This window comes from Corythoichthys intestinalis, chromosome 11 (assembly GCF_030265065.1).
Source record: "Corythoichthys intestinalis isolate RoL2023-P3 chromosome 11, ASM3026506v1, whole genome shotgun sequence".
In the NCBI taxonomy this organism is placed as follows: Eukaryota; Metazoa; Chordata; class Actinopteri; order Syngnathiformes; family Syngnathidae; genus Corythoichthys; species Corythoichthys intestinalis.
The window spans coordinates 18,954,830-18,975,014 of NC_080405.1; the positions used below are offsets into that span (position 1 = coordinate 18,954,830).

Here is a 20,185-nt window from a genome sequence, read left to right on the forward strand (position 1 = left end):
ACACACACACACACGCACTGACCTGACGAAAGTACAACATGCTGCCAGCATGCCGCCTGATCCGCGCCCTTCAAAGAGGAGGGATATTAGAAGTTTTTTTTTTTTTCAGCCAGCAGCAGCCACTGTAAGTAATGTAAAAAGACGTCAATGTTATGGAGGTGGGGAACACACCACTGATTTTGCTGCAGAAATTTTGCTACAACATGCATAACAGTTTGCATAACACTAAACTTTGTGAATTTGCTAACCTGCAAAACTCGAGTAGCAAGCTGCTTAGAGAGAAGTGTTTTCCACTCCTGTATGTGTTTTCTGCTGTTAACATTAATTCAACTATGAGAAATGTAGTGAACCGAGGTCTACCCCCTTCTACCCAATTTTCATTTTTATTTTGTTTATGTGGTCTCAAAGCAACACTTGGTAACGTTTCAGTTTTGGTTGATTTTAGCAACGCTGGTGGACAAAAGTGGTAGTATTTTTGGAGAATGCGTTTCCCATGAGGACCAGCGCATGAGCACAAAGTGTCTTCCTATGAGGGGTGTAACAGAAAATAATTGAGAAACACTGGTATAACTCAATACAGATTTATTTTGCAATGATCGGTTAGCCGATCAATTAATGAGGTTCCTATTCGTGAAAAATGTGGCCGTGACCCCCACTCACCCAATCTGTTTGGTCTTATTAATGTCCCGTCACCAGCAAAAAGTGTACATGCATGTTATGCTGTTATATCGTCCCTACCAATGTTGGGACCAAACCTACACCCTTGGTGCCAGTCCATTATTTTCCCTCAAACGCACATTTGATTAGCTGATGACTTGACCCCCCCGCACAAACACACACACATACATTCACAGCCCTACAGAAATACAACACGCCGCCTCCTCCGCCCCCTTTGAAGACAAGGGATATTGGAAGTCTTTTTTTCTGCCAGCAGCAGCCACTGTAAGTCATGTAAAAGACGTCAATGTTTTGAAGGTGGGGAACACACCACTAATTTTGCTACTGAAAGTCTGACCTGCGTCAGAGCAATCTGTGTGAATTTCTCAAACTCGAGGAGGAAACTGTTGAAATATCCTCCTGTATGTTTTCTACTGTTAACGTTAATTAAACTAAGAAATGTGGTGCACTAAGAATTACCCTTTGTAGATAGTTAATTGACGATTAACAAGTTTGTATTTCTTGTGTATGTTAATATAATTTGTGTTCAAATATTACAATTTAAATTTGCTAATAAAACCCAGACATATATTCTGGAAGTTTTCCAAATGTTTCTGGAAAGTTTTTTTGGGGAAAAAAAAAAGGTTTGAATCAAACAGTGTATCAAAAAAGTTAGTATAAGTCAATAAAGATTTATTATGCATTGCATTTTGCATCGTCCCTACTAATGTTGATATGAAACCTACGCCCTTGGGTAATAGACTCCCATCCTTTTTTAGTAAAAGTTACTGCATCCTCACCATTTCTTGCTGAAATGGTGTCTTGATGAACTGTTAAGGTCGTTTCTGGAGATAAAATGGCTCCCTCTGCAGGTAAGATTAAAACCTACTGCTTCCCCCCCAAAAAGAAAAGAGGAAAAAAAAAGATCCATGAAAGATGATATGTTTGCACTTAATGGCTCTGCCGGGAAACGGTTTATAGTGGTGGATTCTTTTTTTCTTTCCTCTTCGCTACATAGACATGATGCTTTAATATCCCGTAATAATAATAACAGCTGCCTGCCCGCCGTACAGTGAGGAAATCAACTTAAATGGCACATTAGGCCAACGGCACCCCGGCCCATTTTTCTCTTCTTAACTTGCCTCATCTTGTAACTTAAATCTTGTGTTTTTAAAAGAAATGTGCCCAAGCAGCGTCACAGTAATGCCCCTGTTAACCCCCCATTTTTCTTTTTTACATCTTCTCATAAGCACACCCTCATCTTCTAGAAGAATTGCCGCCAAATTGCGTTCAGATGGAGTAAAAGAGGGGCGACAGGGGGACACACTGCCAAGACTCATTTGCAATAAATGCCGCCCCCTCTAAAAAGAAATTCTCACCAAATATCCCATCATCCCCATTTGGATGGCACACTCAATCAAACTCAAGGTTTGAAAGTGGGAGAAAAGGGAAGGGAAGCAGCCTTTTAAGTGAGCCGGGATTTTTCTCTATCCCCCCTTGTATCCCAAAGAATTTTGCTCACGACATGAAATAGGGGAGCACCCCCAAGGCAGAGTGCTTCATGGAGTGTGATTTGCATGCCATTCAAAACTCATGCGCATGCATGCGGAATTTTTGCAGTTCCATTATTATGAGCGGTTCATAGTTGGGGAAGCCTTTTTCTACTAGAGGAAATTTTAGTTTATATAAACTAAATTCGTGCTAAAATATAAACAATCGAATTGCCAACTCCACACAGGAATTCCAGTAGCAACTTGAGAATCTTGGGGCAGCAGAAGTGTTGATCGCTAGCCCACTGTGCCACTCAAATGTGGCATTTGCACTTAAAAATTTTTAGGCTAACCCAATATAGACCTAGCCTGGTGTCCAAATACATGGACATCAGATTTTGGTACACGTAGGCCACAATAATAACATATGCTATACAAGTTCCTGACAAAAGTCTTGTCGCTTGCATACACATGGACATGAATTGTCCCTCTATTATATTTGTAATCAATATTTTCTTACAAGAAATGGATAATTTTAATCCCAACAGGTTTTGGAATAACATTTTGGTGCCAAACAAAACTGTTGAAAAGTGTTCAGATGTTTACAGGTTGGTAAAGCCCATTGAGTCAATTTTTGCAAAGTATGGGGGTGTGCGAGAGATCTGCAGGGTGGAAAGCAACATAAATAGTCTGAAATATCAACAAATTTTAGCTGCCTCTTACATTCCTAACCATAAGAAGGGACCATTTCTGCAGTAGGATGGTGCTCCATCGCATACTTCAATCTCTACCCTTAAAGTTCCTCAAGGCAAAGATCAAGATCCTCCAGGACTGGCCAGCCCACTCACCAGACATGAACATCATTGAGCATGTCTGGGGTAGGATGAAAGAGGAAGCATGGAAGACGAAACCCAAGAATGTTGATGAACTCTGTGAGGCATGCAAGACAGCTCTCTTTGATGTTCCTGATGACTTCATTAATAAATTGTATGAATCCTTGCCGAACCGCATGCAGTCCTTCAAGCCCATGGAAGTCATGCAAAATATTAAATTTGGATCTCACAGCACCACTACTTAATTCACTTATGTTATGCAACATATTTTTGTATTTGAAGTACATTTTTTGTTCAATTTTCACACTACTTTCTTTTTGTCTTGCCAAAATTTGACCTTTGTCTTCATTAAATGATAAATCTTTTTTCAGTGAAACAAATATATTTTTGTACATTTAACATCATTTGGGAGGGTCTTAGCTTTCATATGAGCCATTTCTGAAACCAATTGAATCATTAAAAGTCAGGTTGTTAGCAATTGTTTCTACAAAATGGATAAGCAACAAGACTTTTGTCAGGGACTACAAGAGTGCTTGCATAACCTAAAATGTGATGTCCAAATCCACATTTTATTATTATTAAACATGATTTGTTTATACATATAAATATAAATATATATATATTCAAAATACAATAAATTATTTATCTATATTTATATTATGCACTCAAAAATGTTCTGTCAATTTCATAGTATTTAACTCACTGCCTGCCAACAATATATACACTGCTGGCCAAAAGTATTGGCACCCCTGCAATTCTGTCAGATAATGCTCAATTTCTCCCAGAAAATGATTGCAATTACAAATGCTTTCGTAGTAATATATTCATTTATTTTGCTTGCAATGAAAAACACAAAAGAGAATGAAAAAAAAAATCATTTTACACAAAACTCCAAAATGAGACGGACAAAAGTACAGGGACCCTTTGAAAAATCATGTGATGCTTCTGTAATTTGTGTAATTAACAGCACCTGTTACTTACCCTTGGCACATAACAGGTGATGGCAATAACTAAATCACACTTGCAGCCAGTTAAAATGGATTAACATTGACTAAACCTCTGTCCTGTGTCCTTTTGTGTACCACACTGACCAAGGAGAAAAGAAAGAAGACCAAAGAACTGAGGACTTTAGAAGCAAAATTGGGAAAAAGCATGGGCAATCTCAAGGCTACAAGTCCATCTCCAAAGACCTGAATGTTCTTGTGTCTACCGTGCGCAGTCTAATCAATAAGTGTAAAGCCCATGACACCGTGGCTAACCTCCCTAGATGTGGACGGAAAAGAAAAATTGACGAGAGATTTCAACAAAAGATTGTGCGGATGGTGGATGAAGAACCTCGACTAGCATCCAAACAAGTTCAAGCTGTCCTGCAGTCCAAGGGTACAACAGTGTCAACCCGAACTATCCGTCGGCGTCTGAAAGAAAAGAGACTCTATGGTAAGATACCCAGGAAGACACCACTTCTGACCCAGACATAATAAAGCCAGGCTGGAGTTTGCCAAAACTTACCTGAGAAAGTCAAAAACGTTTTGGAAGAATGTTCTCTGGTCAGATGAGACAAATGTAGAGCTTTTTGGGAAAATGCATCAACATACGAATTTACAGGGAAAAAAAACGAGGTCTTCACGGAAAAGAACACGGTCCCCACAGTCAAACATGACGGAGGTTCCCTGATGTTTTGGGGTTGCTTTGCTGCCTCTGGCACTGGACTGCTTGACCGTGTGCATGGCATTATGAAGTCTGAAGACTACAAATTTTGCAGCATAATGTAGGGCCCAGTGTGAGAAAGCTGGGTCTCCCTCAGTGTTCATTGGTCTTCCACCAGGACAATGACCCAAAACACACTTCAAAAAGCACTAAAAATGGTTTGAGAGAAAGCACTAAAGACTTCTAAAGTGGCCAGCAATGAGTCCAGACCTCAATCCCATAGAACACGTGGGCAGAGATTTGAAAACGGCAGTTTGGAGAAGGCAACCTTCAAATCTCAGAGACCTGGTGCAGTTGGCCAAAGAAGAATTGTCTAAAATTCTTCTTTGCACTGTAAGAAACTCATTGATGGATAAAGGAAGCGGTTGTTCGCAGTTATTTCATCTAAAGGTGGTGCTACCAAGTAGCTACTTAGGCTGAGGGTGCTAATACTTTTGGCTGGCCCATTTTGGGATTTTTGTGTAAAATTATAATGATTTAATTTTTTTCATTCTCTTTTGTGTTTTTTCATTGCAAGCAAAACAAATGATGATATTACTACCACAGCATTTGTAATTGCAATCATTTTCTGGGAGAAATTGAGAATTATGTGACAGAATTGCGGGGGTGCCAATACTTTTGGCCAGCACTGTATAACCCGCTACTTTTTTCCCCCTCATTTTGAATCCTGCGGCTTATAGTCCAGTGCAGCTTATTTGTTGATTTTTTTGGGGGGGTTAATAGGTAACACTTTATTTGACAGTGGGGTTATAAGACTACCATAAGACCTGTCATAATTATTATATGACATTATCATGGGCATTAATGAATGCTTATGACATATGCCATTAAGAGTCATCCGGCAAATTATGTCACTAACTCCATTTATGTCCAGCTCGGATCTTTTACATCCATTGAAAAGTTGGATAATTTGCCGGATAACACTGAATGACATCCGCCATAAGCATTTATTAATGCTCATGGAAGTGTCATGTCATAATTATGATGGTCTTATGACAGACTAATGGCACCATTGTAAAATACAGTGTTACCAAATTTCATAACTAGAAATTAATGAAACAACTAGAACAGTAACTGAAGAAATAATTAGCATAGAACATGAATTTTGATTTGTTATTTACAGTACATCTGTAGCGCTGCAATGCATGCTAAGAGGCATGTTGGACGACAAGTGTTGACAGCAGGTGGCAGCAGAGGTTGACTGCCTCCTCCAAGAGAACAGTGATGGCCAAATGAAGCTTCTAGAACAGTGGTTCTTAACCTGGGCTCGATTGAACCCCAGGGGTTCGGTGAATAAGTCTAGGGGGTTCGGCGAAGGTAAAGAAACGCAGAGCCCTACGTTCGTACGCTGATTAAATCTAGGCAAAGTGGCTTTTTTGACCAGATTTTGGAGCGGTTTGCTCCCAATTTACATTTCTTTTAACTGCTAGTCCTCGATTTGACGGGAAAAGGAACTGGTTTGCTCAGTGGAAGGTTGACTCGCACTTGGTAAGAGGGAAAAGATCAGACTAATGGGCAGCGTGGTCTCAAATTTTGACCCATTTATACAACATGCTTTCAAAATGAGAAAAATTTTAAACGGGAATTTGCTAAATTATTGGCTTACTAACTTCGATATGTCGGTTTTGAAGTTGAGAAAAAAAATGCTTTATTATCCAATTCCGAAGGATTCGGTGTATCCATATGTGAAACTACTGGGGTTTGGCACCTTTAGCAAGGTTAAAAACCACTGTTCTAGAAGCAGTGATGGTGGTTCATTTGGTTTTATGATGCCGCTGTCAAATAAAGTGTTACCGATTGATGTCTTTTGGTGTAAATATCCCGTAATACAATGAGGACAGCTGCACCTTATAGTCCAGTGCGGCTTATCTATGAATGAATGGAGTTTTCGTGTCAAATTTGGTGGGTGGCAGCTTATAGTCAGGTGCGCCTTATAGTGTGAAAATTACGTATTCAACTCATTGCCTGCTGACAACAATCGACATAAATTACATTAGAACTGGAAGGACTAGCAGTGAATACGCATGTTTTAGTGCCATTCTATCCAATCCATTTTAAATCACAGTCAAAATGGATTAGACGTCTAGTGCCGGCGATGGCAGCCGGTGAGAGCTCCATAAAGAGTGCAAAAACAAAGAAGCTGACATAGAAATTTTCATTTGCGTTTATCATAAAGAAATACGAGACAGTACATATAAAAAAATACAAGAGTGTAAGCCTAAAAGACATTTTGTCATTCACAGAATGAATAATTAACTACAAAAACAAAGCTAAAATACTGTCAAGTTTTTGCGTGGCCCCTGCCCACGAAAACAAAATGGAATGGTGGCGTGTGATCAGAACCACAAGTGATTGTTAAACACAGTGAATCTCCTCAAATGTGCATGTTTTGGTCCAATAGCAAGTGAGATGTCAGCGTTTGGCTCGCTTGGCCGGGGGCTCCTCTGTCTTCTGTCCGCCTCGCGTTCGCACGGCAGGAGGACTGGCCTCCAGTTTTCGGCCCCCCTTGGTGGCAGTTACCTGGCCCTTCATCCCACTACAGTAGACCAAGTGTACACAGATGACAAATTCAAGACTAACAAATGAGGGGGACCAAGGACATTTATGTAAATGTTGGAAGTAAAGTTAACTCACCGTGCGGCAGTAGCAGTCTCGTCCTTGCCGCTCTGTCGGCTTGCCCGCGTGGATGGTTTGCTTGGCTTATTTCTGGAAATTAACAAAAAATGGAGATGTGAGGTTGTGGGCTGATCATGTTCCACTGCCAATGACGGCAATAGATTGTGAATCAGTGTCGTTTTCGTCAACGGTGTCGATAATGAAAATATATCGTCAACGAACACTTTTTCGTGATGATGACGAGACGATAAAGGGCTAACATCGTGTTCTGGGGGACTAAAACGTAATGAGACGAATGGCAATTTTTGTCTAACAAGACAAGACGAAAATGTACAACATTTCCATCACATGTTCAAAATGTATGAGATTTTATGTGTAGTTAGGCTGCATCGTAGCAGTGTCTGGTTGTGTCACTCGTGACGTGCTGCCCCCCTTCCCCCAAATCACCAGTGTCGTCTCCAGTCACTCCAGCTTGCACACACTGTAAGATTTGTGTTATCTTGGCCAGAGAGAATGTACAATGTTGTTTTGGCCTTTAAAGGTCTGTGCTGAGTGATCATCACACACTAAATGTAACTCGTAGCGTTAGCATAGCATTCGCAATAGGCTAATTCTAACACCGAGTGTCCTCTTAAACTCTCGGGCAACATTTTTTACATACTGTTCGTGGCGTCCGGTAGGGGTGTGCCATTTAACTCATTTGCTCCCAGACACGTATAAAGACGTTCTATTTTTAAATGCTTAACTGTCCCACAAACGTATTTATACGTCTTTTGCGGGGTTTTTTTGTACAAGAAGCATCTAGAGCTTCCGATCTATCGCCCAAACAAAAAACAAGCCTTAAAACCAATTTTAAAGCAATAAAACTGGCCACTGGAGGGCAGTAGCGCATTTGTTAAGACCTCACAACCCAATTCAAACAGTACAACTTTATTACAGCTTTAGTACAGCTTGCTGCTCAGGTCCACCGCACGCTCGAGTGTCCTGCACGGAAACACGCACGGCCAAACCAGTTCCCCCCCAGGAACATAAGTTCCCCAGGCAAACGAGACAGTGGTCACCACAAAAAAAAAGACCAAAAAAAATCCATCTTTACGAGACAGTCGGCAATGAGGGAAAAGTTTAACCGCTGTCGCAGCCACCAAACGTCATCTCTCAGTTAGGTAAGTGTGAATAAATTGTTACTTTGCTATCAAAAGCTCTATTTGGCTGGTTGTTCATGTTATTTTGTAAAAGGAAAACATTATTCAGATGTTTGGGATGTCACTGAAGCAAAAAATAGCCGTGTTAAAGTCAAAGTTATGTTTGAAATTTTTGCGTTTACAAAAAGCTCATTTTCTCCGTTTTTTCATCAGAAATGGGAAAATTGCTCAAACTAAACTATTTTCTAATCCTGATTTCTAAAGAATGGAAAAAGATATGAACTTACTTTTTTTTCTGCTGAAAGAAGAGAGTCTAATCTTTCTTTTGGTGGGTTCGATGTTTATACAGCAATAGAGCAGAATTTTTTGTGGGCCTTGCAAAATCAGTCAAAATCCAGTAAAATGGCCGGGAGCGAAGGGCCTTGCTCCGGTGAAAATGGCTGGGAGTGAATGAGTTAAGGGACCCCACGATTCGATTCAATTACGATTAAGGGTAGTACGATTCATTTATTGAACGATTATCTTCACGGTATTAACAATGATCATGATTTTCGATGTATCTTTCCCCCTTACCTTACAGGATTTCTTTTTTCTTACTTTGTGGCTACTTCATACTTTTAAGGAAGGTATATTTGCCAGTATTCATTAATTAAAGTAGCCAAACAAATGTATGTTCATTACGTTTTATTTCCAATCACCTAATGATTCAGCAGGAAGAATGGAAACATGCCTATATAACACAAAACTGACCTTGAGCTGCTCTTTTTCACAAGAAGGTGCAAAAACATTAGCTGTTTCAAAGGCAGTACTTACTTCTCTTAATAACACAATAAAATTTACACTGGTAGAATGAATTCCACATTTTTCTGGAAAAAAATAAAACAAAGTGCCTTTAGAAGACTTCTTTTAACCAATATACTTTGTTTTCACAAATTTCTGTACTATTTCACGTGTTTGTAGTGTTACCGCTAGAGATGTCCCGATCGGGTCCGATCACGTCATTTTCAAAGTATCGGAATCGGCACAAACATATCGGCCATGCCTTTTTTTTAATACATATATATATATATATATATATATATATATATATTTTTTTTTTTTATTAAATCGTTTTCTAATTGTATTTAACGTTACAAACATAATATGTTACACTCATCCAGAGTCTTTAGTTTAGGCTTAAGGTAATGTTATCAAAAATATCCCGATATCGGCGGCAATTAATTAATTAAAAAATTGTCACGTTAAAATATTTAACGCAATTAATGTGTGCGCTGCACGACCCTCTCACTCATTGTCGCGCTCAATCTGCAATGACGCCGTTTTACCTATATGGAGAGATAAAAGGCAGCACAATATGAGTAGAGTGAATTTTGGCAGCCTTTGGAGCCTTTTTTTAAGTGGCTAAAGCCTTGCAATCCCACTCCATATGAATAGAAATATCACGGGAAGCAATGTGGTGAAGCAAGGTGGCAATTGATCTTTGTCTTAACACCTTAAGTTATTTCCCAACGCAGAGAAGATATATCAATTGCTAGCAGGACGCACAGTCATGGTTCCACTTCCCATCATGCATTTGGGATGGCCAAAGTATCATTTACTGAAAGCTCAACAAATACACTAGATGGCAATATTTAGTCACAATATACAAAGTCACAAGTCTTTCTATCCGTGGATCCCTCTCACAGAAAGAATGTTAATAATGTAAATGCCATCTTGAGGATTTATTGTCATAATAAACAAATACAGTACTTATGTACTGTATTTTGAATGTATATATTCGTCTGAATTTTATTCATTCTTTTCTTAATGCCTTGCCAAAATGTATATGATCGGGAAAAATTATCGGGAATGATTGGAATTGAATCGGGAGCAAAAAAAAAGCAATCGGATCGGGAAATATCGGGATCGGCAGATACTCAAACTAAAACGATCGCGATCGGATCGGGAGCGAAAAAACATGATCGGAACAACCCTAGTTACCACTGCACTTAATCCTGGTTTTACACATTCTGCATACCACGTAACTTTCATACACCAACAAACAACGCACAAATGGACATGAAAATACATGTTAGCGAATTCGCTAATTAGCTGAGCGCTCGGCGCTAACTGTTAAAATCTCAAAAACAACAACAATAAAGGCTAAACACTACAAGAGGGTTCGTGTACTCACCTCTTATAGACGCACACGGGACTTAACAACACACTCAGGACGTTTTTCAATTAACATGACTTGAAACTACTGCTGGACAACTGAAAGGCAAGGAGCAGTGAACTATCTCTCTTCTCCTCTCGCTCTAAAAAATAACTTGCGCACAGAATAGGACCCAAAGCGCGACCACCCAATGCTTGCCTGTCTCATACACAAATTTATTTTCGAGTCTTTTGTACAGGAGTAAATCTCTCACTCAGTAACTTCCGCTGCTGCCATCCTCACCTTGTGCATCCCTAAAGGTGTCCGGGCAGCAGACGTGTCTTGAATTTTGTTCTGCTAACAGCGGCTGTCATTAAGTTATTAGTGAAAATCGCTTTTGAACATACAGTATATAAATCGTAATCGAATCGTCGCGAGTCGAACCTCAATGAATCTAATAATCGACCTAATAAGCGAATCTAATAAGCGTCCCGGTGGGTATAATTCATTGAAAATATTGTACTGCTTTGCTGCTGAGTATGTATTATGTGTGTATTATTGGCGTTGTCTTTGTAGATGCTTCAATGTGTGGTTGTCTGCCAATGTTCATTCGAAATAGTTGGAAGCCTTATTTATTTATTTATTCTTGGAGTAATTTTTGTTACGAGGGGCAGCGGTGCCAGGGTCTGACCTTTCGGCTTCCAGGCGAGACGCCAAGCGCGTTGTCGCTCTGCCCATAGCTTCTTTGCCGTCATCCTCTTTCTCTCCGCTGTCGTCATCCTCATCATTTTGCTCCGCTTCCGTTTTGTCTTTTTTCTCTGCCAGTGGACCATAGATGCAAATTATGATGTCTTCCTTTTCATTCCAATCATGAGGGAAAAACTAATAAATACCTGAGCCGTCAGAGGGCGTTGTAGTCTTAGGCGGTCTTCCCCTCCTAGCGGGCTTCTTGGGAGTGGAACTTTGCTGCTCGTCAACCTGAAAGCATCCAACAATTTTCCTCTTTCTAGACGTGAATTTGATATGAAAATAACCAAGTCAAACGACAGGATTTCACCGTACACGTTCAGTTTTCCTCTCACTGCCGCTATCCTCGTTGTCTTTGGAAGGGCTCGCTGATGGAGAAGCTGAGAGAAGGTTTCACCAATTTAGACATCATGAATGGAACAAATGAGGTGCCGCCCCAATTCCAATGAAGTTGGAACGTTATGTTAAACTAATAAAAACACCTATATTTAATTAAATACACTTCAAAAGACCAAATATTTAATGTTCAAAGTTCAAACTAGAGGCGCACGATAATTATCGGTCCGATACGGACCGATAATAGGAATTATGACGTCATCCCAATAAATCCAATAACAATATATGTTATCGGTCCTTTTAATAATATTTTTTGTGTCGGACTGGGATGTGTGCGTTTGTTTCCACTCCTGTTTTGCCAGTATGCAAAGTTTTGTTACTGTTCTAGAGGCCGTATTTTTCCTTCACTGAGTTACGTATAAAACTTTCTATGGCAATTAGCAAATGTTTGCATTTTACAGTGTTATGTTTACAAGTTATTGAGAGGCCTTTTGGTTATTGATAGCCTGGCAATTATAGAACAGCAAACCTAAGAAGGTTGTTTCATGGACCAAGACCACAAAAGTCTCTTCTCCTGTTGCACCAAATGTTTTATCTACTGACAAAGCACAATACCTGTTGGGTTTATGTTTGTTTTAGATCAGTGCTCATTGTTCAGGGGAACACATCGTCAACGTTATTGACTGATTGATATACATTAAAAAATTATATATAATATCGGTTATCATATTAAGGTAAAAAATGCTAAAAGCGACCAAGTTTATCAGTTTGAACATTAAATAGCGTGGCTATGTAGTGCATACAAGTAAATATAGGTTGAACATGATTTCAAATCATTGTACAGTCGTACCTTGACATATGATCGCTTCGACATTTGATGCTTTAGACATCCGATGTAAAATTTGACTCATAATTTGTCTCGACATAGGACGACATGCTCGAAATACGATTATTTATGTTATCGTCGCAATTTCATTGTTTTCCTGCAAGACCGACTCACAGCAGATTTTCTTGTGAGAGAAATCAACATGGGTCCCAAGAAGGTACGACTGGAATATGTAGGGATGGAAATCGAGAACTGGTTCCCCCTACAGAACCGGTTCCGGCATTTCCATGGAATTGTTTGAAAGTTTATCTAACGAATCTCTTATCGATTCCAAGCAGCACGAATTACATCTCATAATTTACGCATGGATCACACACCATAAGTCCGGAAAGATCACACATACTGCCTGAAAAAGCAGACGGGCTTATTTTTCTGCAAAAGAATTGTTAATTTTGCACATTTGCACAACACACTGTTCTGTTGTATTTGACAGTATTGATCTTTTTTCATTATTATTTTTGAGTGCTATCAGCTCATATGTCCTTTTAAAAAAGAGGATTTTTAAAATTCTATTAGAAAAATGTTTCAGTAAAATGTTACACAATCCTGTCTATTTGCCACAGGTACATATTGCCACAGTTAACATCGAGGCTTTGGGCCTCTTTTGACCTCGTTGTGAGTTTGTAAGGTTTTGACTTCAGATTAAACAAACTAGATGTCAATCAAAATGTTTGTTCTTCTTTTTCCTCAAATTAGAATCTATAAGAGAATCGATAAAGAATCAAATTGTTAAGCAATACCGATAATGGAATCGGAATCGTAAATATCCTATAAATTCCCATCCCTAGGAATATGTCTACGATCTCAAGAATGACTCATTATTATTATTGTTGTAACATCAACAAAGTCGCCAGCTTCGTCAGTTTTGTAATCATTTACTGTATTTCAAAGCTTGTGCAACACAATTTGGCCACTGTCTCCCGTAGCCGACGCCAACAACAACAGAACATGAAAAGACTCTCTCTCTCTCGCCAGTCACACGATGCATTCAAGAACAGCATGCAAAACACATCCGCCACATTAGAACCCGATTTCCTTATGTTTATTTTATTATTATGATTTGTATTTATAATTTATTTGTATTTCTATGGGCAATTGCTATTTGTACAGTAATTGTACCTGCAGTATTCATGAAGGATTTAGAATCACTTTTTGGGCTGTGGAACATATTCACCGAATTATAATGTATTTTTAATGGGAAAATCCCGCTTGACATACGACTATTTCGACTTACAAACCAGGTCCTGGAATGAATTAAATTCGTATTTAGCGGTACCACTGTATTCTGTTTTTATTTATGTTTAACACAATGTCCTAACATCATTGGAATTGGGGTCCACTATTGTGTCATGGTCTGTCGGTGTCATTTTGCTCACCAATGTTTTGATGCGTCTGCTGGCCCTCTCCTTGCATCTTCAGTGCCTCCTCACTTGTGTCCATCATGGGCTCTTCGTATGCATCCTTTGATGCCTCTTCTTCGGTGGCTTCTTCATTAGTGTCCATTACAGGCACCTCATTTGAATCTTTTAAGCTTTCTTCATTTGTTTCCGTAGTCACCATTTCACACTTTTCCTTTATGATCGCTTCACGAACAACATCTGTGGCCTCCTCATTTGTTTCTTTGGTCAGCTCTTTCTTTGAGTCCTCTACATCCTCCCCCTGAGTGTCCTTGGAAGGCTCTTCCTTACTTTTTTCCTCAGTAGGTTTCTCATTTTTCAATTGTATGGCCACCTCTCTTGTGCATGTGTCCTCTTGAGCTTCCTCTCGGGTGTCCTTGATAGTCTCCTCAATTGTAGTCATTTCAGTCTCTTCACTTGTCTCCTTTGCAGCATCCTTGCTTGTTTCCACACTTGCCTCCTTACTTGTGTCCATCGCCATGGCCTCCTTGATCATTTGGTCTCCCTCTTGATCTTCTTCAGTCTTTGAGGATCTCCTCTTCTTCACTGCTGGTTCATCTGAAAATGACGACATCAGTTTTCATTATATAAACAATGAATGCTCTGCCCTTGGTATGGTAAGGGCAATTGAATAATTCAGAATTTAAACTCAAACAGAAATCAAAACAAGCATTTCCGCTTCCATATCTGTCACTTCTACCGCTTTGACAGTTCAAACATTATCTGACTAAAATAATATTACATTTTTGAGAATTTACACTATAGGAAACAAAAGCTTTTCTTTTACATTTTATAGCAAAAATACAAACATTCACAGTATTCACAGTATTTGAAGTTAGTGTTACTAAATTAAAATCAGTTTAAATCAAATGAAAATTATTGATACAGCAGTGCCTTGACTTTTGAATTGATTCCTTTCCGGGACTGCCCAAGTAACTCAAGACGCTTGAATCTCAGGTCATTTTTCACTGCTGAAACGACAAATAAATAATCTGTCTGAGCCCTGGTGTTCCTTTTAGCTGGCCACAAGGAGGCAGAATAATGTAGAGACAAAGAGATGCATAAGAAGGACTCTCTAAAATGCGGTAATCGTACTTGATTTTTTTAATAGGCTGAAGGACTGTCGAGTCTCTGCTCATGTTGATGTTCGTGGTGTGTGCCTTATCATTTTTTAAAATCTATTCCTCCGTTATTCCAGAATTGATCTTGTATCAGAGTTGCGGATTTATATTTGTCTATAGGTTAGGAGCTAGCCAGTACAGGGCATGCGCACTCTTCTTCACAGCCTCAGCCCATAGTGGAACACTAGTGCTTCTTTGCAGAGGATAAAAAAATATATACTGTATGCCTGTCTATATACTAGAGGTGTGTAAAATTTCCGATTCTTAGATTATTCGCGATTCGGCCGTGGAAGATTCGAGAACGATTCACAAACATCCAAATTCCGATTATTGAAATATGCCCAGTAAAGCGGAAGTACAACACACTCAGCGCGCCGCGCAGACTTCGGGACGGAACGGAGTGGGAGTAGCTAAACATTATGCTTCTCATTAACCGGTCCCTCGGGTAATGCCAACGCTCAACTCACGGCTCTAGCTCAACTCATGCCACGAGATAAAAAAAACACAACAACATACCTGACTGCTGCCGAAAAGCTGCTACAAGTACAGCTAAGCTACATAATGTTACGGTAGATATCATTTATATAGGACTAGATGGATTATAGACTCGGTGGCGGTAGCAGCACATCTGCAAAAAGCTAGATGCGGGCGTTAGTAAACGGCCGCCATCTTAAAGCAGTAAACTTCCCTGCAATGCTGTTGTAGCGAACCTTCCAAGCAAACCTAATTAACTTTTTATCTAAAATACTCCTAAATCGGTAAAATATTGACTTGAATCTATCTTTAAAATAGTTTTAAAACTTTCACATGTCAAAAGTAGACAAAAGGGAAATTATGGAATAACGGGAGCAATTTTAACAACTTTAACGGTTGATTCACAACATTAAATTAATTGAATGTAGTTTAAAGCTGCTGATACAGAATGGGGACTGGAGTTTTTTTATTTAATGTTATTTTTGTATATTTGTTTACTGCTATATGTTAACTTGATACTGAAATAGTAGTTTGGTTTAGCCTGAGAGTATTTTTAAACAATTTTGGAACTAATGTACAAAACTTTATTTTATATTAAAAAAAAAAAAAAAAGGAGGGGGGTGCATCAATACCCGTTTTATAATCGAATCGGAGCCTCTGAATCGTAATCGAATCGTTAGGTGCCCAAAGATTCCCAGCTCTACTATATACCGATTTACAGGTGTTGTTGAGACATTATTGTCAAAATATCAGTGTTTTTTTTTCAGGCATGAAAATGTGTCAGGGGATTATAAAAGGTGAGAAGGGTGTGGAGGAAATATGTTCCGGTACAATGTACAACTACGACTGTCCCAAACGACTAGTTTTCTCCCAATTTGTCAGCAGACTATTTTTATGATTAGTCGACTAATCTAAAAAAAAAACTATCCCTTTTTTTTTTTCTTCTACTAATTTAGCAATGAAATTTTTGATTATGCTTATTAATTCACAAAAACTTTTTGGAAAACTTAAATTATTCATTCAAGTACAAATAAACACGTAAATAACAACAATAAATCACAAATAAACAAAGAGGTCAAATGCCGATGGCATTAACTAGTGTAAAAGAATGGAATGTAAACAGATTCAGAACACTGACTTCGCCTTTCCAACATGATTCAAAACAAATCTTGGAAAAAAAAAATCTAGCATTAATATTATAGTATACTATTATACTGTATATAATAGTTTTATAATTATTGCCAATCAGATTTTTAATAAAGGGTGTCATTTTAAAGCTATTCTTAGTGTAGAATCTGAATTCTGAACTATGCGGGATTAACTCCAGAAATCGTTATTTATATGACGAACGTGACGTGCTTTTATTTTGAAATGTTCACCGGAAGTTCGTTCGCTAAACCGCTAACAGTAAGCTTTACACTCCGCAAAAGAATCTCTTTTGTTGTTGCATGATGACACAACAGTGTACCCTCCTTTGTTTCGTTAAAATAAGTCAATGTTTTGGCCACTCTGGTGCGATTTTTTTGGCTTTGTGCCGCTTTCCCCGCTTGCATACCAAGCGTCCGACATTAAAAAAATCTCCCAAACACTCCCCCTTACAAATTTTCTCCTCAGATCTACACAATTCACGTAGGTCACCCTTTTTTTTACTTCAAAACAGCGAATTTCACCAAAAGGTGAGCGATTTTCATGCCTGTTGTTTAAATCATCTACAGCATTTTTGCGTTGTGTTACTATTACTCAGGAGGACAGCTAAAGTAAAGTGTCTGTTTGAAATTCACAATTTTTGGATTGTCTAAGTTTAGTTTGACAAACGTCCACTCGGAGTGATAAAAAAAAAACTTGCTTTTGTCAAGTGAGTTGATTTTGCTGCCAGTATGTAGCGTTTCTACACCATTATCTGCGCGCTCTCCCCAAATCAGCCAGGATACAGCTCGTATCAAAGAAAAACCTTGCTAATACTGAACCTCTGTTCACTGTGTATATTTAACCCTTAGATGCACAAGTTACTGGACCCTACACTTTTCCATAAGTGGGTCAAAAATGACCCATATTAGAACCAATGTGTTTTTATGCATTTCTGGTTTAGAATAATCACTTGTATATTAATTCGTATGATATTTAGGGCCACACAAGAATGATTTCATGCTTGAAATATCTTTATGATTCAATTAACATTTTTTGGGGGGGGGGACAGCAATAAACTTCATACTTCTTTGTATTTTATCATCAATGATGAAGAGCTCCCATGCATTTTTTTGGTGAGACAGCGGTGCTAAGCCCTTGTGGAGGCACTGACCGATTTCTGATGATATTGTGGCTCTGTGTTCTGTCCTGGGTGGGAGGTACCGGTAATTTTCTCTAGTAAGAGCCCTACCAACTCATTCTGTTGATCACGATTTGGACATTTTCTTCTTCAGAGGACACATAGGTGGAATCTTATGAGTCAGATTTATCCTGTTCAGTTGAATTTCCATGTGGACAACTGCAACTGCCACCTGGACAATAGTCTGGGTCCTCATCATCAGGAATTTTGGACACTTGAGTCCAACCCCGTCACTGCCTCTCCATCATCCAACATCTATAGGACCATTTCAGCTCTAAATCTAGCACAAATCCGATTTTTTTGTGTTTTTCCGACTCGACTGAACGGGAAAAGTCGCATATAAGTGGACCATTTTCAAATTCGATCCAGGTCACTTTCGTATGTGGTTAAAATCCCATCCGAGCCACATTTTTCCAGAATGTGGCTGCGGTCCGAACTGTTGAGTCCCCCAAATTGGAATTCATGCAGCAATTAACATCAGCAAAGAGCGAGAGGGACAGGGTGCTACGGTAGCGGTGCAGCAGTGCATTAGCGTGAGTGCCTCGCTTGAACGCGACTTTTGGGGAAGGAGCGGCCTTGACAACAGTCATAAAAAAAAAAAAAAATGGGTTGAGAATAAGCCTGACAATGCTCGGTTTTCTCTCATGCGGGCCAGTTTGCTCAGCGCATCTTGGACTGCGAATTAGAGCGCATGTGTGATACTTGAACAGGCTCAATGGACAAAGGCAGTCTGAACAGGTACGCCAAAAAAACAGATATGACAAAAAATCGGAATTGTGCATTAGGACCTGCGGTATGAATCTAGCCTTAGTTAGCTAGCTAGTTATGAAGTAGGTTAGTTTGTTGATAAATAATAATAAAGAGTCACGAAACACACACACACAAAATACTATATGGACATAATACTTACAGTACACGTATCAGCTCTTGCTGTGTAAAATAATCTTAAGGGATGTCACTTTTTACATACCTAGTCTGTGTGGTCCACGGTAAATTTATTCCTAACAGCTAAAGCTGATAAGAATGAAAGATTCCCATTGGATTCCATAGAAAATGCATGCGGGTCATTTTTGACCCACTTGTGGAAGCTTAGGGTAGTAATACAAAAATGGCAATTTCTTCAAAAAGTTCATCAAAAATTTGAATGGCATTGTATCAAAAACATGTTTTTGAAGGAATACCTGGAATATGAATTGATAACAATTTTTCATTCCGAAGATATTTCAAGAAAACAACCTCATTTTTGACCCACTCATGCATCTAAGGGTTAAACAAGAAAAATTAAGGATATTGGATTGTGGTTTAAGAACAATGTCCTACCAGCAGAGTTTCCTTTGGATGATGAATGTCTCCGTCTGCGACTCGGCGTCTGCTCCTTTTTCCCCAATTGTGTGGCCGGGTCCTCCACCTCTTCTAAGGCTTTGGACGATCGTCCCCTGCGTGGCATTTTCACTTCCATGACCTTTGGCTGCTCAGTTTCCTGCAAACAAAGTACTTTTTTTTTGTCGTTGCATCAAGTCAAATCTCTGATGCCACCGAGCTTTTCTGACCTCAATTAAGGGTTCCTTTGCATCCTGGTCTTCAACTGTTGATCATTATAGTGGTTACTGACAAATATCACTTTGACAAAGTTTCTGCATTTCAAACATGAGGTAACTCAAAAATATTACCGCATTCATTCACTACTGCAGCATTCTGACTGGATAGTTTTCGTTTACGGCGGCCTCGTCCTCTTTCCTGGTGCGAAAAAAAAATCCCCCCCAAAAATAAATAAACACCTGAAGTATCAAGATAATCTGCTGTGTAGGTAAAACTTACCTTCTCAGACACTTCAGACTCATTCTCTTGGTCATGGATGTCTGAGCTCTCACCTAGAATTGATTGTTAAGAAAAACAAAAGAAATATTGCAACAAATCAAAAATGGACTGTGACAGCAATCAATTTCTCAAATTATCGGTACTCACTTTCTTGTTTGGCGACTTCTGTTTCACTTGTTCCTTCTGTGACTGGAGCGCTGTGATCCCCCTAAACAATAATGGTTGAAGTGAGCATACAAACAAGCACGAAATGATAAAGGTGTGGAATGTTTGCCTGGTGATAAAACATTGAACTTACAATTTGTGCATCACGTTCCTCATCCTGTTTTTTCATTTCTAGATCTTTGGAGGGCAATAGGAAAACTTTTTTTTTTTTTTTTTAAATCCTCAATAGAAATTGTAGCCTTTAACATTCACTTACCATTACTGACTTCCGCTTGCTTCTTGGCCAATGCCTCTTCTGTCTATAATTAAGAAGAAAACATTATATTAGACTTTTTT

The 20,185-nt window shown here is 39.0% G+C and overlaps 1 protein-coding gene across 2 annotated transcripts in view; it reads right to left on the reverse strand.

The window, feature by feature from the left end:
* Nucleotides 1-5,697: 5,697 nt before the first annotated feature.
* bod1l1 (biorientation of chromosomes in cell division 1-like 1) overlaps nt 5,698-20,185 on the reverse strand; it is a 35,932-nt gene continuing 21,444 nt past the window's right edge. The window contains exons 15-27 of one of the 2 annotated variants that reach the window (XM_057849996.1): nt 20,106-20,148; nt 19,983-20,026; nt 19,832-19,892; nt 19,685-19,737; nt 19,537-19,606; nt 19,417-19,451; nt 19,187-19,346; nt 13,925-14,503; nt 11,642-11,706; nt 11,473-11,557; nt 11,271-11,397; nt 7,322-7,393; nt 5,698-7,223 (exon numbers count right to left, since the gene is read on the reverse strand). In XM_057849996.1, the coding sequence (XP_057705979.1) occupies nt 7,100-7,223; nt 7,322-7,393; nt 11,271-11,397; nt 11,473-11,557; nt 11,642-11,706; nt 13,925-14,503; nt 19,187-19,346; nt 19,417-19,451; nt 19,537-19,606; nt 19,685-19,737; nt 19,832-19,892; nt 19,983-20,026; nt 20,106-20,148 (1,518 nt within the window). In that variant the 3' untranslated portion in view covers nt 5,698-7,099. The remainder of the gene's footprint in view (nt 7,224-7,321; nt 7,394-11,270; nt 11,398-11,472; nt 11,558-11,641; nt 11,707-13,924; nt 14,504-19,186; nt 19,347-19,416; nt 19,452-19,536; nt 19,607-19,684; nt 19,738-19,831; nt 19,893-19,982; nt 20,027-20,105; nt 20,149-20,185) is intronic. The other variant, XM_057849998.1, reaches the window with a different exon arrangement.